This window comes from Miscanthus floridulus, chromosome 2 (genome assembly GCF_019320115.1).
Source record: "Miscanthus floridulus cultivar M001 chromosome 2, ASM1932011v1, whole genome shotgun sequence".
Lineage (NCBI taxonomy): Eukaryota > Viridiplantae > Streptophyta > Magnoliopsida > Poales > Poaceae > Miscanthus > Miscanthus floridulus.
In genome coordinates this window covers 24,566,517-24,588,145 of record NC_089581.1, presented here as the reverse complement: position 1 = coordinate 24,588,145, position 21,629 = coordinate 24,566,517, and the positions used below count along the sequence as shown (strand labels likewise).

Below are 21,629 nucleotides of genomic sequence, written 5' to 3'. Positions count from 1 at the left end.
TGGGGCTGCGGCTGCGGGGGGGTAGGCGTCGTCGGGATCGCGACGCGCATGGACGCGGTCCTTGGTAGGCGGCTGGTCGTTTGTCGTGGTGGCTTTCTGGTTGGGTGGACCCCGCGCTTTCCTCCCTTCTGGTTGGGGTTGGCACGGGCTAGGGAAACCTGTGACGTGATGCCGTCCGTCGTAGTCGTAGGGGTGTGTGGTACGGGTGCCAGTGTTGACCGGTACGGGTGAGGTTACATTTGAGTTGGCAATATGGACGTCCAAATTCAGAATAGGTAACAAGATATCTAAAATTAGTCTTTAATAGAGTATATATACGGAAGACCTATTTTAGATTGTTTGAGAGGCCGAACCTAAATATGGGTATCCTCTTTTCTAAAAATCTATTTACCAAAAGTATTCTCTTTTGAGTCTTGTCATTGGAGAAAATACCAAATAAATATTAAATTTTTTTATCTGTAGCGGTACTTAAAAGATGAATTTGTATTTTAGGTGTCCTCGTTGTTGGAGATAGACTGATGGCAGGGGCAGCAGGGTGTTGTCAGTTGTCACGCTGCCAGGGAACTTACGAAGCTTGTTCTGGCATGCGCCTTGTTTAGATGATCTCCAAATTCTAAGTTTTTTTACTTTCTCTTTGTCACATTAATTTTTAGATGTATATATGGAGCATTAAATGTAGGTAAAAAAATAACTAATTGTACAGTTTGGTTATAAATCACGAGACGAATCTTTTGAGCCTAGTTTATCCATGATCGTATAAAGTTTATCAAATACAAACGAAACATGCTACAGTGTCTAGATTGTAAAAATTTGCAATCTAAACAAGGTCATAGTGTGTGTGGACGCGGTCCACGGCGCTGGTGGTTGCCGTTTGGTGTGCTGTGAAGACAGACGCAAGGGAGGCGAGGCAGAAAGCGCCACGGATGCTGCATGCTAAACAAGCAATACTTTTCCTGTCGCCTGGATATGCTTCTATTTCCTAGAAAAAAAGGATATGCTATTAGTACTTCGTTTCAAGTATTAATTCTCAAGAAATTTCTATTTTCTAGTATTTACATGTCTTTTGTTCCAAGGGGGGGAAAATCAATTCTCAAGAAATTTCTTCGTCTCAATCGTGGTCTACTAGTATGCCCTATGGTCTTTGGATCACCTCACCTGACCTGATCGAACCCATGATTTTCCGATGCCCAGGTGGCGTCACCAAGCACTGCAGCAGCCTATCTTGAACCCAAGTCTTCTGTGTTGGAACGGGTACGAATAACCAGACGATATCTCTAGGCCTATAGTGATAGGCGTTACGTAAGGCCAGACACTGCATAAAGGCCATATACTGCATGTTGCTACTTGCTACGAGTTACGTACACGATACACCCCATGGCTCAGTTTTGGAACGAAGATGCTGAAATTGGATGTGCTAACACGAGAGAATTTGGACACTAGCTTTCGATCGGGACAACACAACTTGACTCCGATACGATCCTGCTTTGATTGACACTAACCCGTATTCATTCCACAGAAAATGAAATCGATTCCGACGCTACGTAGCTCTAAATCGCTGGAACAAAAGAACACATCAGTGCCGCGAAATCAAAAGAATCAGATCGTATACTGATACCTTGGCATTGAGAAGAAGAAGAAGAAGAAGAAAAAGAAGAGTATGCTATATACATATCCTGCAAGGAATACAAAAAGGAAAAGTTGATTGGACCGATGCCAGCGCGAAGTAAGAGGAAAGAGAGAAAAGATTCAGAGTGTTTTGTACGTGTCATTCTAAAATTTCTGTCACATCGAATATTTAGATACTAAAATTTCTGTCACATCGAATATTTAGATACATATATAGAATATTAAATATAGACTAATTACAAAACTAATTACACAACTTGCGACTAATTTACGAGACGAATCTTTTAAGCCTAATTAGTTCATGATTTGACAACGTGGTGCTTAAAAAACGTCTTGCAAATTAGCATCTATCTATGTAATTGGTTTTGTAATTAATCTATATTTAATGTTCTTTATTAGTATCTAAACATTCGATGTAACATAAATTTTAAAAGCGACTAAAGAATTAAACACCCCCTCGTACTTGAGGTCGAGGGTACAGTAGTTGCATGTGTCAAATCTCGAAACTTCGATTGTGTCTTTCTTCATTCTTATTAGTGATCAGATCAGAAATGAAGGGAGTGATCTTAGGAATCTCGCTGGGGACAATAAAATTTACGTGACCTTAGAAAACTGGTGAGTACGATGTGAAAAAAAATCTCTGACCCATTAACCTACCGATGGGTTATGTTTGCTTCTCTTATAATCCATTTTTTTCAGCTTATTTTTTTAATCGAAATAGTATTTTCTTTTCAACAAATCAACCGGAACCGTATTTCAACTTATTTTTTCAACGAAGCGACCAGGACCATCGTGACAAACTTGCCCGAGAGGAGAGGATGCCACCAAAATCATCACGAGAGCGCTAAATAGATCCCGTGTAGCGCGTACGTACGTACGCGTTGCATGGCAGAGCTGCAGACGAGTAGTACTGGTAGTTTGGGTGGAGCGTGGCTTACTGGGACGTGTACATGTGTCCATGTCGACCGCAGACTGTTCAAACAAATAAAGGCCCTGATGGTTTAAAATTATCAGCCGTACCGTTTCAGAAAATAACTACGTTTTTCTTTTATAACAAATCAATATTAACATCAGCACCAGCCGTTTTTTCAACCAACTGAACAGGTAAAAAAAAAACTCTTGCTTCTACGGTGCTCCATACATCAGAGAGAAGAGAACAGCTGGTCGGTGGATTGCTCGAGCTCGATCGGGAGTCGGCAGCCTGTTCGTTTCGTCATAAACGATCGTGGATTATTTACTACTAGTTAGTTTGATATAAGAAAAAAAAATATTATTTTAATTTATAATCCACGATCGTATAAAAACGTGCCACAGATCGGGTCATCTTTTCAGGCTTGGACTATTGACTTCTATCGCCAAGTGGGATCCTACTTCCCGTGACTATTCCAGGTTACTAGCATGTGGTTGTGGTTCAATAAGGAAAAAAAAACAAACTAGTGTACTTATTCGTACTTATAAATTTCCACTAATAAAGCACATGTAATAAGGTCGTCCTCAACAGTTAATCAACTGCAAACTCTCTTCCATGTGGTGCAGCCGTGCAGGACTGCAGTCCCGCGGAAGTAGCCAACCAAACATGCCCTGTCAGATAAGCAGCGCGACGGAAAAGGTCGCGGCTACCGGCTACGAGCAGGGCCTTGTTTAAATTGGGTTAGGAACGAGTATTTGATATTATAGTACTTTCGTTTGTATTTGATAATTATTGTTCAATTATGGCCTAACTAGGTTTAAAAGATTCGTCTCGTAATTTATAATAAAACTGTGTAATTAGTTATTTTTTATTTACATTTAATATTCTATGTATGTGTCCAAAAATTTAATGTGACGAAGAGAGAGTGAAAAAACTTACCATCTAAACTAGGTAGATCGAGTAACGGTCCGTGGCTGCGTGCTGGAATTTTCAGAGCGTTGACTGTGATGGGCTTCTAGCCAGTTTTAGAGGGTGTTTAATTGGGTGAATTTTGGATTTTGGGCTACTGTAGCACTTTTGTTTTTATTTAAAACATTTGTCTCGCGATTTCTAACTAAACTGTGCAATTAGTTTTTTTTCGTCTACATTTAATGCTCCATACATATATCACAAGATTCGATGTGATGGATACTATAGCACTTTTTTTAAATTTGACCTGGCAACTAAACACGGGCATAGCGATTTTTCAAGCTCCAAGACTGAACCACAAATTTCAGAGCACTTCTTTTCATCAAGCAAGTAGTAGTACTCCGTACTCCCTAGCTGACTTTAGGAACGCCACCGAACGCCGAGTGGAAAAACGAGGCTGGAAGACTGAAAGCGTCACGGCAACCATGCAACAGCACGTCACACTCACCAATTAAGGCCCCATTTGGTAGGGCTTTGGCTCGTGAAAAAATAGCTCTGGTTCTGGCTCGTGAAAAGTAGTTTTTTTTTAGCTCTGGCTTATTTTGTACGAAAATGTTTGGCAAAACGGCTCATTCTGGCTTTTCAGATTGGAAAGAAGATGTTAAATGTCCAAAATACCCTTATATTTCTTTTTTTCTCTTTTCTTTTTTCTTTTTTTCTCTTCATTTTCCTTTTCATTTTCTTTCCTTTTCCCCTTCTCTCTCCTTATCCGATCAGCCTTCCCTTCTTTTCCCCTCCTCTCTCCTTATCCGATCGGCCTTTCTTTCCTTCTTTCTCTCTTGGGCGGCGTCCAGGCCACCACCCGTGCCCCCACCTCCGTGCTCTCCGCTGCCGCATCAGGGGTCTGCGCCGCCGCCGCCGTCGGTGCTCCACCCGCGCCGCCGAGCTCCGCCATGGATGCCGCCTCTGCTCGCGCAGTCAAGCTCCACAATGGCCGTGGCCTCGGCACGCCACCGAGATCCAACATGGCCGCGGCCTCGGCACACCGCCGTGCTCCGCTTCGGCTGCAGAGCTTCGGCCCGGCCGTGGGCTCCGCACGCGCCGCCGGTCGCCATGGCGTCCGCCGGCCACCGCCACCACCCCCGCCGCCGCCTCCACGCTGCTGCCGAGCTCGCAGGCTTGCCTGATGGCAAATGTTTTAATTTATGTGAAATAGCAAGGGCACATGCATACTTTAGTATTTTGGGTGGAGGAATGAGCTGGTATGAGCCACTATTTTTGGCTTCTCATCGGCGGAAGAACCTAGAGAGCGGAAAAGGTGGGGCTTTTCCTCGTGAGCCATTTTGAGTTATAGTGTTTGGCAGGGCTTCACCATGAGCCGCTCAAGAAGCCGCTCGATGAGCCCTGCCAAAGGGGGGCTAATTGTTCCCTCGGGCCTCGGCTCGACGGTTGTTTCCAGTTTCCACATCGGTGCCTTTTCGGCGTACGTGGACGCAAGTCTACTGTCTACGGGCTACGACGCCGCCACCGTTGGCCACCGGACATTTTTTTAATGATCATACTATACCACATACTCCTTTTCGGAGTACTAGGGCTGTGTTTAGTTCACGAATTTTGGGAATTTGGCTACTGTAGCACTTTCGTTTTTATTTGACAATTAGTGATCAATCATGGACTAATTAGGCTCAAAACGTTCGTCTCGCAATTTCCAACCAAACTGTGCAATTAGTTTTTTCGTCTACATTTAATGCTCCATGAACCTATCGCAAGATTCGATGTGATGGCTACTGTAGCATTTTTTTGGAAACTTTTTGGGAACTAAACAAGCACTAGCTCTGTCCGTGAAAAAAAGCAACTATGGTATGCGTGCCAATTAAAATGCTTCGCGTTTGACCATGTTTCTAGTAAATAGTATTCACATTTATAACTCTAAATTAATTTATTATAAAAATATATTTCATAATTAATCTAATGATGTTTATTTAATATTATAAATATTTATATTTTTTTTAACTATAATTGGTCAAACTTGAAGTACTAAACCATGATATTGTTCCAGAATTGTATTTTTTTACGGACGGAGGGAGTACATCACATCGAATGCAAGTATATTGTACGTACACGTACGTGTATGTATAAAATTGCGTGCTACACAAATACTACTACTTTGTGTGTGGATAAACCTGCAGGAAAATTCCGAAGCCTTCACGGAATTGCCAATACTTTATGCCTGGATAGCGACACTGCAGCAACTGGACTCTTGTCTGGCGCCGGTTATGCCCGCACCCTTTGCCTCTGCGTTTTATCCTAATCTGCTGTCGTCTTCGACCTTGTGAATGGGAACGGGTGACTAGGCGGCTGAAATTATCATTAGGATACTTCAGGTAATAATTGTTCGATTTTAATTTAAAGTGCAGTTAGCATCGTCGAAGCTGATCCGTGTAGCTCCAGATTATTCAACAGAGAGAGAAAAAAAAAGGGGAAACGTAGATGCCAAGAAAAGAATCACGGCATACTGAAAGGAAACAGAACACCATTCACAAAGAAACAAGAGAATGAAACACAACACATACCAATACAGAAGATGCATATATGCTAAGCTAAATAATGCCGCCGGACAGAGGGGGCCAGGGGGGTGTTTTAGAATGGGTTAATTAGATTCATGCCATTATAATTTTCGACGTTAGGAGAAACGTCATTACTATTCGTCTAAGTATGTCATTACAATTCTTTGTTTCCTATAAAAATGTCACTGAATATGTATGGACACAGCCTGGGGCCAGCTACAGGCGTATACGGAGACGTATACTTCATAACCCCTGTCACTGACACGCGGGCCCCACATGTCATCTTCTTCTTCCTCCTCTCCTCCCCTCTCTTTCTCTCTCCATCCCGACGCGGCCACGGCCACGGCGAGCAGCAGCACGCCGACAGCCCGCGAGTAGCAGCAGCAGCACGCGCAGCCATGGCGGGCCGGAGCTCCTCCGCCTCGAGCTCCCTCGCTGCCATGGTGGACCGAGCTCCCACGCGGCCATGGCGCACGCCACGACAGGCGGAGCTGGCGGGCCAAAGCTCCTCTGCCTAGAGCAGTAGCAGCAGCCCCAGGGGCGAAGCTCTAACCGCCGGAGCGTCGGCTCCGCGGACGGGGACGATGGCGCGCCCGCCTCTAGCTCCGACCACCGCGAGAAGAAGCTTCGCCTCGTCAAGTCGTCATGGGGCTCCACGAGCTGCTGCTGCTTGCCCATTCCTGGTGGCGCCAGCGGAGCTCGAGGCGCGGGAGCTTCGGCCCGCCATAGCTGCGCGCGAGCTCCACCCACCATGGCCGCGCAGCAGCTCCGCCCGCTATGGCGGCGCCGGGGCTCAAGGCGTAGAAGCTCCGGCCCGCTATGGCCACGCGCGCAGCAGCAGCCGAGACCACGTAGCCACGCGGGCGAGCAACAGCCTCCTCCTCCAGTCGCCCCCATCCCTCCACTCCTCCCGTCGAGCACACTGCCAATGGCGGCTCTCGCCCACACCCTTCGATGCGCCCATCAGGAGAGAGAGACGGAGAGGAAGAAGAAGATGACAGGTGGGGCCCGCGTGTCAGTGACAGGGGAGATGAAGTATACGTCTTTGTAGACACCTGCAGCGAAGTATACGTCTTTGTAGACACCTGCAGCTAGGCCCAGACTATGTCCATACGTATTCAGTGCCATTTTTATGGGAAACGAAGAATTGTAATAACATGTTTCGAAATAGACGAATAGTAATGATGTTTCTCCTGACATAAAAAAATTATAATGGCATGAATCCCATCAACCCTTTTAGAACCGGCGTCGTGGACCTGAGCAGTTTTTAAGTACTCCAAAGACTGGAACGGATTGGAAGGGCAGGCGAAGATATTCACGCACCGCGTAGAATAGACTGAACTCGAAACAGGTGAGTGATACAACCCTGATAAGAACGGAGGCATCTTGATATACGTATTATAGAAAGCAGGATGAACTAGGAAAATCACTTTGCTGGCTGCGTGAAGAAACGGGTCACGGAACACGGGACAGCGTCGTCTCGGTCGATCATCTATGATTTATCTCGTCGCCAAAAGAGGCGGGAGTATATATTATACATGGGCCACACGCTTATCTGTTTTGCTGCCCTGAGCTTGGCTGAGACTTTGAAGAGGGATGCCGGTGTCGATTTGAACTGTTCCTACTGTTTCTTCTATAGACGCTAACCGTAACCGGAAGAAAATCGGTGTAGTAGTGCGTGGAGTAGCAGACGCTAGCATCGCTGGTGTGGTGTATATCATCAGTGCATGGGAATATGGGATCCAGAATGCCATCCTTTGACTTTTGACGTCGTCAACCGACGAGAGCTTATGATTATTGATCATCATCACTCGTGATACGTACAGTACTTAGAGCCTCTTTGGCAGGGTTTTTATAGGGGCTTCAGGTCCAACTTCTGCAGGAGCTGTGCCAAACGCTTGTTTTAGAAAGGGCTCTGTATGAGGAGCCGGTCAAAAGCCGGAGCCATTTTTTACCTGCGCAGGAGAAGCCTTAAAAACGAGCTTCGCGTGGCTCCTTGCTGTAGATTCACGTCGTCTAGTGCGAAAGAGCCGTTTTGCCAAACGTTTTCCAGAACGGCTTCAGCTCCTCCATAGAAGCTGCTCCTTCAGAGAAGCCAGAGCCGGAGTCATTTTTAGAGGAGCCAGAGCCTGCCAAACAGGCCCTTACTATAATTTGACAGCTTATTCGTTTCGTCGTAAACGATCGTTGATTATTTACTACTAACTGATTTAGCGTGAGAAAAAAATTATGTTGCAGCTTATAATCAACCGTCGTATTCGAGCGAACGAACAGTTTGTGAGTGTTCAGGTGGCTCACCGACAAGATGTACTCCTAGTACTTGCTAGCTCAAAGTCGTCCTACTCCTGCCGCCCTTGGGCTGCAATTTGCAAGGGGGGTCGTCCTCGATGGATCGGCACCGCACCGAATTGCGCTGCGCGATCGCCAACGACGGCAACCTCATGTGACGCGAATCACGCGATCGATCCAGGCTGCTTCAGAAATCAGAACTGGCGCCGCACCGGATCGAGTCACACTTTTCAACCAGATCAGAAAGAAGAAGCCAAAGGTAAATACTATTGGCCGCGGCAGCAAAAGGTAAATACTGTTGTACTAGCAGTAGTAAAGAGTTGAGCCTTTTTTTTCGCTGGCGTGTTGTCCTTGTCTGAACTGAACAAAGCCAAGTCACCCAAAGCTGCTGCACTCGCATGCATGCTCCTGTGTGCGGAACAGTTGTGTTCGGACGTCGGACCCGCGCCGCTTCGCTTGAACTTATAATTTTAACTAAATAACAGTGTTTTTCTACAAATCAACATCAGCATAGACAGTCTTTCCGACCAGCCGAACAGACCTGTTCATCATTTTCTTCGCTTTGGCACTGTTTCGTCGTAGCCGCGTGCATCTTCGCTCTTGGCTCTGGCAGTTGGTAGTACTACTCGGTGGATAGATGGGGTTTGGCGCCTGCACGGCTGCCAACGTTGCCGTGCAGCTGCGGGTATAGATTGCCAACGGGCCGGCACGGTCCAGTACGGCACGGGCCCGTGCTAGGGCCGTGCCGCACCAGTCCATTGTGCATGTCCGATGGCCCAGGCACGGTCTGTCGGGTCGATTTTCGTGTCGGGCCGGCCCGATGAGCCCGACCTTTTTAGCAGGTCGGGCCGACCCGAGGTCCACCAAATGCGATAGAGATGAGGGGGACGACGAGGAGTGGAGGTGGCGGCGGCCGCCGGTGAGCTCCTCGCCGGGTCGCTTGATGCCGGATCCGGCGAAGTAGTGGCCGGATCGAGGGCGTAGAAGGCCGGATCGAGGCCGCTCCGCTCGAAGCTGCTGCAGGGGGACGCGGAGGAGGTGGCCAGACGCACGGGGGGGGGGGGGGGGGGTGTGGAGGAGGCGGCCGTTGCCGTTCTCGACGCCGGCGCTGCTGTCGCGCTGGACTTCAGCGTGGTCGAGGGACGGGAGGAGCCGAGGAGGAGCGTGATTGGTGCCGTGGAGGGGATGGAGGCCACTCCGCTCGAAGCCGTGCGGGGGGCGCGGAGGAGGCGGCCACAGCAAGACACGCGGGGGCATGGAGGCGGCGGCCGCTGCCGCACTCGACACCGTCGTGTGGTGGAGGTGGAGCTCTGGAGGCAGCGGCATGGGGATTGGGGGAGGCGGAGTGGAGTGGAGGTGGAGACGGCGACGACGTCAGACCTAGATCCTGACCGACGAGCGGAGGTGTGGAGCCCCCAACCCACGGCGGCGTACCTCACCGGCGGAGTGGAGAAGGAAGGACGGAGGAGCGAGCCAGGCGGGACGCGGGGTGGAGCGAGAGTGCAGCGCACGTAGAGGAGCCTACGGTGCCGCACCTGACCGGCGAACGAAGAGAGGGAGAGAAGAGATGCAATAGGGTTAGAGGGAGCCGGGGAGGTGAGCCGGGGGCGCGGCCGTGCAGGGTTGGCAGCCCGGGCCGTTAGCGGGCCTCCGATTGAGGAGCGGGCCGTGCCGTGCCGACCCATATGCCTGGGGTAAGGCCCAAGCATGGCCTGCTCCTCCGGACCGTGCCAGCCCGGGCCCGTTCGTCGTCGGGCCGGGCCGGCCTTGGGTCGGGCAAAAAAAAAAGGGCCTTGGGCTGGGGCTATGGGCTCGGGCTGCGTGGACATATGTAGCTGCGGGGATCCGATCTGGACACAGGACACGGCCGCCAGCACAGTAGCTCGTGTTCGCGGTGGGGGGCCAGCCGGCCAGCGGCCCGCGCCTCCCATGCTTCGGGCGGGAGCGGGACCGAACCGAACGGGCGCCTCACCGGCACCGGCATTTGGCGCCGCATGGGCATGGCGTCTCGATCGTCCACGCGTGTGGTCCAGGACGTGAAGAAGGGCAATACCTTGGAGGTTGGGACGGCATTGGCGTTTGGCTGGTTCGTGCGCGGGCCAGCCGCGACCAGAACGTCTGGAGTCTGGACGCCGGCGCGACCGCGCGAGGACATGGACGGTTCGTCTCGGCTCTGCTCGGAGGAAGACGACGAGGCCACGAGGGCCGATCCTCGTGTCCAGCATCCGCTCGCTGCCAGTCACCCTGTCAGACCTGAATTTCTGACATGGACCGATCGAGCCAGCTGTCGGTATCCCGGGTCGAAAATCCGCTCAGGATTTGTCTTTCCTCGCGTTGCAGTTGCTTGCTTTTGGTTGGCAGCAAGCAGCAGCGATGGTTTCGATCGTTCCGGCCAGGTCGCGTAATTCGGCGTTTCGGCGAGAGTGGGAGATTATCAAATGCCCAAGAATGACGAAATAAAAGCAATTTTGGTAAGGTATACGCTTGGACTAAATTTGATTTCTTTTTTTTTTCTTTTTTGCAAATTGGAAAATTTGATTTATGTCTGTTGCATAATAATTCGATAAACTTTTTTCAAGAAAAAGAGATGAAGACAAATACAGTGATTTTTTTTTTTTTTGAGAATCAAGTAAATTTTTATTGGAGCATGAATAGCCTTTTCTTCGGATTTAGGCCCATGGGTTATTTAGTGGTACATACCAGCCCATGGCCTCCCACGCCTCCCAGACCTAGTAGGCCCAACAATCCGCCCCAGCCCAACGTGAACAGATGGTCAGCCACAGTGAAACGCCGGCCCAAATGACCGACACCCGCAGAAAACGCGAAACGTCCACTACACCCAAACGGTCCAGCCGTGGCCGCAACCAACCCAACCCACGGCCGCCGCACCGGAGCAGAAGAACCCACCAAACCCTACGTCGCCGCGGCGACCGGCGCGGGCAGGGATCCTGGAGGGATGGTGGCGATCTCGATGTACCGCGGCAACCTCCACATTGGCGGTGCCGACAGCGGCGCCCCGGCCCCGCGCCGATGGGAGGCGCCCCGGCCGACCCTCGACGCGAAGCGGTTCCGCCGCCTCGTGCGCAACCGCTCCCGCGCCGTCGCGCGCCTCAACGGGCCGCCGCGGCGGCAGGTCTCGCCGTCATCCTCGGACTTGAATGGCTGTCGTGGCGCCGCGGACCCCGAGCGGGAGGCACCGGATGAGGAGGAAGCGGACGACGGGGGAGAAGAGGAGCAGGGACAGCTGCAGCTGGACCAGGAACAGGAACATCAGCAGCATCAGGAGGAACAGGGGAATGTGGAGGCGGAGCAGCAGGAGGAAGAGGAGGAGCAGGAGGAGGGGGCGGTGGAGGACGCGGACATGGAAGATGCGGGGGAGATAGTTGTTGAAGGGGATGGTAATGGCGATGCTGAAGAAGGTCAGGGTGAAAGTGAAGGTTTTGACCCAAACCAGAAGGAGGTGAGGCCGTCCGAATTATTCATTGCCACTTCACTATCATTCGTTGTTTGATGATCTGTATCCGTGTGCAATTGCTATGGGACTGTGCCACTGCTAACTGCTAATAGCGTTCGGAAATTTAGGGAACTGTGTAGATACTGAGATTGTATGTTGAAAGTTAAGCTGGAAAGAAATTAGTTGTTGCAGTTCCTAGGACTGTAGGAGGATATCGATGGATGTGAAGAAGAGTTAGGTTCTACGATTTGGCATCTGCGTACATGTTCAATCTGGCAAAAAATGGCAGCTATTTCCATCTTGCAGTGAAAAATGAAGCTTCTAAGATAGATTAATCAGCACTAAACATTGTAGTTGCCCAAAAGAGGATTATGTTCTTCTGTTAGGAACTTGGGATACTTGATTGCCACTGAACACAAAATTAGCTAAGGCTGTTGTATTATTTGGAGACTTTCTCTCGTGCTTTTTTAAGGCGCAAGTACTTGAGTAGAACCAAGTAAGGTTGCATATTGCTTGTATCTGAATAGGTGTTGAAACATTTTACCTTTGTGCTTTGTTTTTGTTATGTTGCAAGCAATATCTATCTACGTGGCTTTATTGAAACAACCATAGTTTTACATTTATTCCAGGTGAGTTATCCTGATGGAATTGATGAGAAGAAGAGAAAGCTTAACGAAAAGCTGGACTCCCTAAATAAAAAGAAGCATGGCCTTGTGCAGATGCTGAAGCAGGTATCTATTTGTGCCATTATTTATATTTCTGGTTGATTTGTGTGTGGTTATAGTTTAAAACAAATGGAAATTTGCTGCATATTCATCAGCTGAATAAGTATTGAGATATGTCAGATGGTACCCAATCTTATACTTTGCGTGATGACCAATTTGGTAACATATTGGTCTGAATGGAATTAATGAAACAATAATAACCTTCAACATTTGAACCTGATCATTGTTGCGCCCTCACTTACGGCCTCGAATTTCTCCGGCTGGTGGAAGTCGGCCATCAGAAGGGTGCCTTTGGAGATGAGGAAGGGGCTGAATTCCCTCTGCATCCTAGTTTCTTGGGAAATCTGGAAACATCGGAACTCCTGTGTGTTTGATGGAGCCTCACCAAACATTCAAGTGCTGTTACAGTCTGTAGGGGACGAGTGTAGTGTTTGGTGCATGGCAGGAGCCTCATGGCTTAGCGCTCTCTTAGCAAGGTCGCTGAGCCCGGGTAGTTAGTCTCCGATGTGGTCAGGTGGTCGTGTTTTTCCTTGGACAGAAGGCATAGTCTGTTTTTTTCTGAGTGTTGTGTGTGTGTTGGGGACCTCGGGTCCAGGTTCTTCCTAAACTCGGCTCGTTGTATCTTTTTTTCTATCTTAATGAAATGATACGCAGCTCTCCTGCGTGGCTCGAGAAAAATAACCTTTCAGTTCCAAATATCAGTTGACCCCAAATGAAGCATAGCTCAACCTGTGTTATTCTGCAACTTCACTATTAGTGGTAGGAAAAATTCGCTGCAAACTAGGATGAGTTGCATATATACCCATTGTAAATGTGAAACTTGCAAATGTAAGTTAGTCTGTATGAATATGGTCCGCTCATTATTCTTTGTTGGACAGGTTATAATAGTCTGGCCAATTTTTAATCATTATGTTGCACAGTGTTAAAAATACGTGGTTAAACGCATGCTTAAGTGCTAGGCGGAGACCCAACTTCTCGCCTAGGCCATAGATGTCCAATTAAACGCACCATGAACTACCAGAACCCATGGATGACAAAGAAAGGAAGAGAAGAGACGAGATTAGGATGGCAAAATGGTTCGTTGGGTTATGACTCCATCTATGCCTACCTCGTGGTGTCCACGTCGCCCGATTTCACTCACCCCCTGCTAGATTTAGCCCCTTCTGCTCAATTTCTCCATGTGCGCAGCCAAAGCAGGGCTGCCATGGAGAGGGACAGGATAGGGTGCGTGCGGGCGGAGTAGAGGTGGGCGCATGGAAGAGCGGATGGGGCGAGCGCAGGAGGAGCAGAGGGGGCACACCATCGAGAGGGGGAGCGACGGACAGGAACGTGTGGGCGGGCGGCGGAGTGGTGGCGGCACAGCTGCGTGAGAGAGGATTGGACGATTGGCTTCCTGCCTTAGTGGCAAGTGGTCCAAGTGGGCTGTTATGACATTGCTCTTCCTTTTCTGTTTATTATTTCACATTTATACAACTAAATCTCCTAATACGTAGCAGACGTGTAAACGTTTTGTCTATGTTTACACATCCTAGGCGCTAATCAGTGTCTTAGCGCCTAGCGTTTTCTTGAACCTTGATGTTGCATATGCCATTGCATGCAGATGCTTCGCATTATGATTGGACATTTCAAGTAACCCTCTTATGGGCCTGGGGCCTTGAATTGCTTTAGCATAATGTCACTACCAAAGTTTTGGTATCTACTTCCTCTAAACCTAAATATAAGTCTATCTAGGTTTGTTCTAAGGCAAACCTTTTCACCTTTGGCTACCAATATCCGAAAAGTATGTAGTTGATGATACAAGACATTGCTAGATTCATTTTGGAAATATACCTTTACAATATATAAATAATTTCATTTTAAATAATACATTGTTATAGATAACTAGTCTAACTGTCTTAGGGAAGACCTAGATGGACTTATATTTGTGATCCGAGGAAGTATTTTCTTTTCAAATAAATATTATACTTGTTTTGTTCCTCAGTCCATTTTAGAAGGAATAAGTAGCAGCAAATGCATGCACAGTTATTTGGTTGGTTTGCTGCTCTCTTTTATTCTGATTGAGAACTTCATCGTCAGGGTACTAAATGCCATTGTTTTGGCTGTTTGAATGACTAGGTCTTAAATGCAGAAGAAGAAATCCGAAGGCGTAGCATGCAGGCTTCATTGCGTGCTGCCATGCCTCAGCCGTCAGAAAATGCAACAGATGGAAGTTCTGTTTCTAGGTTGGCCCCTAGAATGACTGTTGATGTCAATTTTGGTGATGTTGCTGGCGATTCAGATGCTGGTTCTAACCAGGACACTCCTGGACGCCCCTTGCATCACTTCCACAGTATCTCTCCTTCAATAGCCTCTTTTGCGAGGTCACCGTTTGGTTCTCTACAGGTAAGCTGCTCGAATGCTCATTCAATAGTCTTGTTGTAAGCCCATTTCTACTTTTGTCTGTGTTACATGTTTTGGCAAGTGTTTAAATGGTAGCAAATTGCAAGAGTTAGACTTCAAAATCAGCTGATAACTATAGTAGTAAATAAAGATGATTCTTTCAATGCTGCCCAGTTTGCTTAGATACCATTTCTGACTCTCTTTGTTGGGTTGGTTCCCAAATCAGCTGATAACTTAAGTAGTAAATAAAGACGATTCTTTAAATGCTGCCCAGCTTGTTTATATACTATTTCTGACTTTCTTTGTTGGGTTGGTTTTAGTATTTTCACATTGCTAAAGAACCACATCTAATGTTACAGGGCCACACTCCAAGGAGCCCGGCAACATTCTCTACGGCAAGTCCATCACGCTTCGCCACAAATATACACCAAGGACAACCTCCTGCTCTTTATTCAGCATCATTGCCAGGAAGTAACTATGTAGCCTCATCACCTTCCCCGGCCGCATCTGGTGGTTCTTCCTCGGTGTTCAGGGACCCTCGCCCACCTAACTCTACATAGGTTCTTGCTTTGTTCGTAGTTGTACCACCATATGGGTGTTATTTATTGACAATGTTGCTAAAATCTCTTAGCTACCCAAGGATTTAGATAATGTTGTGCTTCGGGCAACACTAGTGGAAAAACAAAACTCGTCTCTTATGTGTGTACTGTAATTAGCATGTAACATCACTGAAATTATGTAAAAATTAGGATATTCGTTTTCCTGCTAGGTGCTAGGGCGCCAGATCTTCTGGACAATGTGCTAGGTAAATGTATTATTACTAGATTCGAAGTGTCAATGCACTGTGCAGTTACTCAAGTATTCGTATCATTAATTGAGTTGCGTTGCAGTAACCAAGGCTTGTGCTGAAATTGCAATTGCAATTGCGAACTTCTTTTTCCCATCTTTATTTACTGCTGAGCGATCGTTTCATTGTTTGGGCGGTACTGCTTTAAGCTTCCGACGAAACAAGCAACTTCATATTTGCTACCTGTTCTCAACATGTTTATAGAAGTAACCGATGCACAACCCACAAGATCATGTGGCAATCAATCGTGGACAAATGTACGAATTAGACAACAGCTTGATTAGCTGCATTGCGTGTAGAGAGGGTAACAAATGGCAGTGTTCCAGCTCGTTCAAGGTTCATACAATCCTTTTAGGGCGTCGAAGGCCGGGAACTACAGGAAGTTGTAAGAAAAAAATTAGTAGAGTAACTAGAGACCAAGTTTAGAGGCATATAAATAGAAAACACATGGCATCAGTTGATAAGATAACGAGTTATCAAGAAATGGGCACGAAGAGGGCAATCAATGGAACATCTGAGTATCTGACCGCAACTCTATTTGTATTTTAAAGTCTCAAATTTTGTTTGAAGGCCGCATGCCAGACACATCACTACTCTGTGCGTTAGCTGCTCTTGACACCAGCAACAAGGCTAACATGTGTAAAATATGACCAATCTGAACCAAACTTTGGATAAATAAATCAGGTAGTAAGTTCTGTTATTCTAACACCACCCCAACGAAAGCTCGTACTGGCATTATCAGAGCACTAGGAGTCTAGGACTATACACATAAATTGCTGTGGGCCCAAAAAATGAATTAGAGCTTGTAGGGGAACCAACTGATAAATGTATACTGCTGAGAGCTAGCATAATGAGATGTGCAACCACCCACACACAGAGAGAAGGAAATAAGTGAAACAAACTCTAGAAAGTGATCAGGCAGCTTGTTGCATTTGGAAATAAGGAAACAAACATATGCCCCACTAAATAAGTTTCGACCCAACTAAAACTGTTCTCTGAGCAAAATATACCTTATCAACTAAAACTGCCATAGATTATTTGTAAACTGTAGATGACGGTTTATTAGCAATATAAAAATGAAAGATAACAGGTGATGCAAATCTTCATAATCAAAATGCTATATTACCTCATCCAATGCTGTTGTCAAATCGTAGGCCTTCCCCATCCCCTAAAATTGGGCAAAGAAGTCCTGCAAGGTCCAACACAGTATTTAGATCAAGCAAACTAACATAGGGGCCAAATACCATATCGAACTCGGTGCTGGAGAAAGGTCATCTTCCCAGTTGGAAGGTGACATACATCCAAGGACATCAATTGCATACATACTGAAAATCATGTCATAATATCATGTCTGCAGGTCACATGCATCATTTCAAAAGGAATTTAATGTCGATGGTGAATGGTGACAAGTCAGATTCTCAAAATCTGTTTAACCTGTAGCAATTTCCCCATAGATGGGATCATTTATCCTGATAGTAAATGAACTAAGAGAATCTAAAAAAAAACTCAATTCAGATTGATCACTCTAAGCAATAATAATTCCTATTACCTTCAGTCAGTGACTCTATTGAGCCATTAAGTGCATAGTATTACAGAATACCACAAATCAATAAATCAAGTTCAATTTGATTGACCCCTTGCTGTGCCCCCTTCATGTCTAATTCTCGAATATTATGCATTTCTAGTTTACCACTGGAGAGATTTAAAAACCAAATTCATTTGTATAATTTGACAATTGTGGAGCAAGCAAGCAAGTGCACATCAAAGTCCAGTGGTGCATATGAACTGTCAGTAAAAACTACCAATAGGGCTGGACTACAGTTCAAAAAGATAACTCATACCAAAGTAAATTTCAGCAACCATAAGCATAGAAATCCATAAGTACTACCACTAAAGAAATCACTTAGTATAGGTAAAGTGTCTTCTTTCAGTAATAGTTTGATACTACCAGCACAACCTCTTGTTCAGTAATAGGGCAATACCGCAAACAATGATCTCAAATCAAGTTATACACCAATCCTCTGACCTCTTTCACCAGCACCATAAACAGTAACCACACTGATCCTCAATACCAAAGTCCTAAAAACTGACATGTATTACTCTCCCAACTCAAAGTCAACATCCAATAAAATTGAAAGATAAACTATATTTAGGACCCTCTAAAGAACCTCCACGCCCTGAAGTCATGCATATTATTTTACAGTCACGTGCCGTCCCTTTAATTGCCATGTCAACTTTATTTACACACAATAGTAATTCTCAGCTTGTTTTCCCTTCACAGCCACGCTACATCCAGTCTACAGAAATGTCAAAACCAACCACCATCAACATCAAACAACGAGCAAGCCTCTAGAAAGAACACAAGCCCCGTACGAAACTACCACATTAGACCACATCCTCCTAGGATAACTCCACTCGAATCCACGGGTTTGACAAACAAAACGCAGACAAGGAATCAAACTCACTCGATACTTGTCGTCGACTCAATTTCCCATCCTGGACTAGATTTACCAACATATTAATAATATCCGATAAGCACAGACAACGAACTGCTTCAACGCAGTCAGGTTGCTGAAAAAGAACTCGAGTAGGTTAGGTACCTGGAACCATTTGGCGGCGACGGCGAGCGCGGAGGAGAGGCGGCACCTCCTGGAGTCCTCGCAGGCGTGGAGCGACTGGAAGTCGTCGGCGGGGAGCTTGCGCGTGATCCACCCGATGTCGATGTAGACGTAGCGCGGCGGCGGGGACAGGTCGACCTTGATGCGGACGACGTTGTACCAGATGAGGAAGCGGCGGACCTGGACGCCCTGGAGGTCGGAGAGGGAGCCGTAGCGGAGCACCCCCGTGATGTGGGCCTCGAAGTAGGTGAGGTACTCGAAGTGGATGTAGCAGGGGCCCGCGAGGTTGACGGTGAGGCTGCCGTTGCTGGCGAGCGAGAAGGCGGTGACGGTCGAGGGGAAGATGCCCGGGGGCAGGCCGTACTTCTGGAGGAGCTCGGCGAGGGTCAGCGAAGGCGAAGGGGGAGAGGGAGAGGGACTAAGAGAGGAGGCGGGAGGGGTCGCGGGCTCCGCCGACGCCGTGGTGGCGCCGGCGGCGAGGAGGAGTGGCAGGAGGAGGAGAGCGAGACGCCGCATTGGGAGGAGACGGAAACAGAGCACTTTTTTTTTTTTAGCCTTTTTGATGGGTACCATTAAAAAAGATGGTCTTTTTCTAGTGCCACTAAAAAGTTTAGACTTATCTAGGTGCCATGACACTTTATTTCTTTGCTCCCCAAGCTATTCCGTCCACGTTCTGTTTGGTTTTGACAGTTTCAAAGCCCTGACAGGTGGGACCGGACAGAAAATTTGTCCATCTTACCCTTCTATGAGGGAGAGGCCGTGTTGACCGACCTTGACCGCCATCGTATTCTTTACTCTCGCTTCTCTCTCGTTCTCTTCCCCAAACCCTAGCTGAGGCGGGCGGCGGCGGACGTGGAACCCTAGCGGCGACGACGGGTTGAGAAGAAGATCAATCCCCCGTGCTTCCGGCGTCGAATGGGGTAGTCCTGCTTGGAGTTCACCGTGGATCCAGAGGATTGGCCGCGTATGTCGGTGAAGAAGGGTGCGGGCGAGCGACCGAACTTGCGAGCTGCCGGGTGAGTGTTATTCCCCCTAGATTGCATGCTCCTTGGTATGGATCGATTAGGTCGGGTAGTTGTGAATGTGGATGCTTAGGGTCCGTCTTGTTGATTGTGGTGTTGTTCCCCGTTGTTTGCGCTCTCCTTGATTGCGTGCCCCTTGTTGTTCATCTGTAGGATGGACACAGACTGTCGACGAAATATGGTCGGCAGTCTACCTAGGGGTATGCCCAAGGTAGTAGATTATCGGCAGACAGATGCGCAAGCCCCAAACAAGACGGTGACGCAAGACAGACACGAGGTTTTATCCAGGTTCGGCCGCCAAGAAGGCGTAATACCTACGTCCTGCGTCTGATTTGTATTGCTGTATGTCAATGAGAGATATCTTTTAGAGGGGTCCCCTGCCCGCCTTATATAGTCCGGGGGGCAGGGTTACAGATCTGGAAACTAATCCTAGTCAGTTACAATTGCCATATGTGGCCGGATAAGGATTCCTATTCTAACCGACCAGGATCCTGCTTGGTCGCCAAATCCGTCTTGATTCCTTGTGCGGGACTCCGATCAGGTTAACTGGGCCGCACGTCGCCTTTCGGGTGGACTGAACCCATCGATCCGGGCCAGCCCAAGCTTAGCCGTGAGGGTATAGGGGTTAATACCCCCACAGCTAGTCCCCGAGCATCATGTATTATGCTGCGACACGCCATTTTAACCTTCTCCGACAAACGAGGCTTGAATCCTTGACGCCTCCGACCACCATCATCACCGGAGAAGTAGGTTGTCCGAAGAATGTATGGTGCTCTTTAAGAAAAAAGAAAAAGATTTTTGTCCTGAGAAGTGTGCCCACTTGTATTTCTGATAAGAAATGTAAATGGTCTTGAAGCATAACGTCCTTGAACATCAGAAGCGTAGGGGTCGAAAAACAAACACATTCACCGCAAGGTGAAGTGTGCCCACTTAGTCCCCGAGCCTGGTAGTAGGTGACTTAGGCACGTGGTGCTAGGGTCTAAAAAGAATTCCCAGTTGAATTGAGAACCCAATCGTCGTACACGCGATACGAGATGCACCGACAAGTGCATCGTACCGATGTAGTCCCCGAGCTTGCTGGAAGGCGAGGTATGAGCCTTGTAGCAAGGTCTAAAGAAATGTCTCTTAACTGTATGTGAGTATAAATCACATGTAGCCAAGGAGAACCATTATTCAAGCAGTGGTCGAGGCAGTCCCCGAGCATATTAATAATCCTTATAATAATTCAGAGCACAGGGGTCGATTTAAACAAACACATTCACCGCAAGGTGAAGTGTGCCCACTTAGTCCTCGAGCTTGCTAGAAGGCGAAGTATAAGCCTTGTAGCAAGGTCTAAATAAATGTCTCTCAACTGTATGTGAGTACAAATCACATGTAGCTGAGGAGAGCAAAACTATAAGAAGTGGTCGGGAGAGTCCCCGAGCACGGCGGTGGTCATAGTAGTTCCCGGGCACGGCCGTGGTCGGAGCAGTCCCCGAGCACAAAAGTGGTCTGGGAAGTATCCAAGCACAGTAGTGGTCTGGGCAAATCCACGATCACTTGCGCTGCTTGTACTATTATTTGGTATACTTATTTCTCTATTCTTTGCCAAGTCCAGTCTAAGACGTCTGGTCAAAAAAGTAAATAGGTATAGTACGTCATTCTGTCTTTTTTTTTGCAAACAGTCGGTTGACACCTGTATTGAGGTGTGTCAGTGTGGGCCCTCTTACACCATCAACGAAGAGGCGCGTACACTGTTAACGAAGGAGCGCATTTATTGGCGTAGATTTCGAGGTTGTGTGAACAACCGTCTGCGGCGCGTGCGCACGACTCCCAATATTCTCGGGCGAACGAAACGACGGTGCTCTTTGTTTTATATAACGTAGATCTGGTAAGTTACTCACTCCGTTCCCCATTGCCATCCGCCGCCACAACCTTCTTCTTCCTCCTGCCGAAACCCTATTCCCCCAAAAATTTTCGCCAATCCCCTCGGTCTCCTGCATCCACCCACCTAGTAAGGACGAACTAATGGCGAAGAGAGACGCCCAGAAGAAAGGTGGGGTCATGGCGAAGGAATGGTGGAAGTCGCGGAGCAACGAGCAGACCATCGAGGACCTCGTCGCCATGGGAGTGCTCCACAACAAGGCACTTGCGGGATGCAGTGCGTCGGAAGGAGAAAGCTTCCCCAATCCACAACCAGGTGAGATTGTGGTCTTTGAAGACTTCTTCAAACGGGGTTTTGGGATTCCAGTGCACCCTTTCCTTCAGGGTCTCTGCTTGTACTACGAGATTGGGATTTGCAAT

General features: G+C 47.7%; 2 protein-coding genes across 2 annotated transcripts; one reads left to right on the top strand and one right to left on the bottom strand.

Annotated features, from left to right (window-relative positions):
* Positions 1–11,139: 11,139 nt before the first annotated feature.
* Positions 11,140–15,746, top strand: LOC136538242 (uncharacterized). The gene is made up of 4 exons (XM_066530231.1): positions 11,140–11,761; positions 12,385–12,486; positions 14,596–14,862; positions 15,219–15,746. Exons 1-4 carry the CDS (start codon positions 11,258–11,260, stop codon positions 15,417–15,419), a joined length of 1,074 nt encoding a protein of 357 aa, XP_066386328.1. The 5' UTR covers positions 11,140–11,257; the 3' UTR covers positions 15,420–15,746.
* Positions 15,747–15,773: 27 nt separating this feature from the next.
* Positions 15,774–18,875, bottom strand: LOC136538241 (uncharacterized). Its single transcript, XM_066530230.1, has 3 exons — positions 18,307–18,875; positions 16,833–16,895; positions 15,774–16,079 (listed from the first exon to the last, which is right to left on the bottom strand). Exons 1-2 carry the CDS (start codon positions 18,838–18,840, stop codon positions 16,875–16,877), a joined length of 555 nt encoding a protein of 184 aa, XP_066386327.1. The 5' UTR covers positions 18,841–18,875; the 3' UTR covers positions 15,774–16,079; positions 16,833–16,874.
* Between the last annotated feature and the right edge of the window lie 2,754 nt (positions 18,876–21,629).

Bases quoted from the DNA above. Each gene is read 5' to 3' on its own strand.
- LOC136538242 (XM_066530231.1), top strand. From the start codon at position 11,258: ATGGTGGCGATCTCGATGTACCGCGGCAACCTCCACATTGGCGGTGCC. The intron at 12,487-14,595 runs GTATCTATTTGT...TTGAATGACTAG, and splicing joins TTGTGCAGATGCTGAAGCAG to GTCTTAAATGCAGAAGAAGA. The intron at 14,863-15,218 runs GTAAGCTGCTCG...CTAATGTTACAG, and splicing joins CACCGTTTGGTTCTCTACAG to GGCCACACTCCAAGGAGCCC.
- LOC136538241 (XM_066530230.1), bottom strand. From the start codon at position 18,840: ATGCGGCGTCTCGCTCTCCTCCTCCTGCCACTCCTCCTCGCCGCCGGC. The intron at 16,896-18,306 runs GTACCTAACCTA...TGGACCTTGCAG, and splicing joins TCGCCGCCAAATGGTTCCAG to GACTTCTTTGCCCAATTTTA.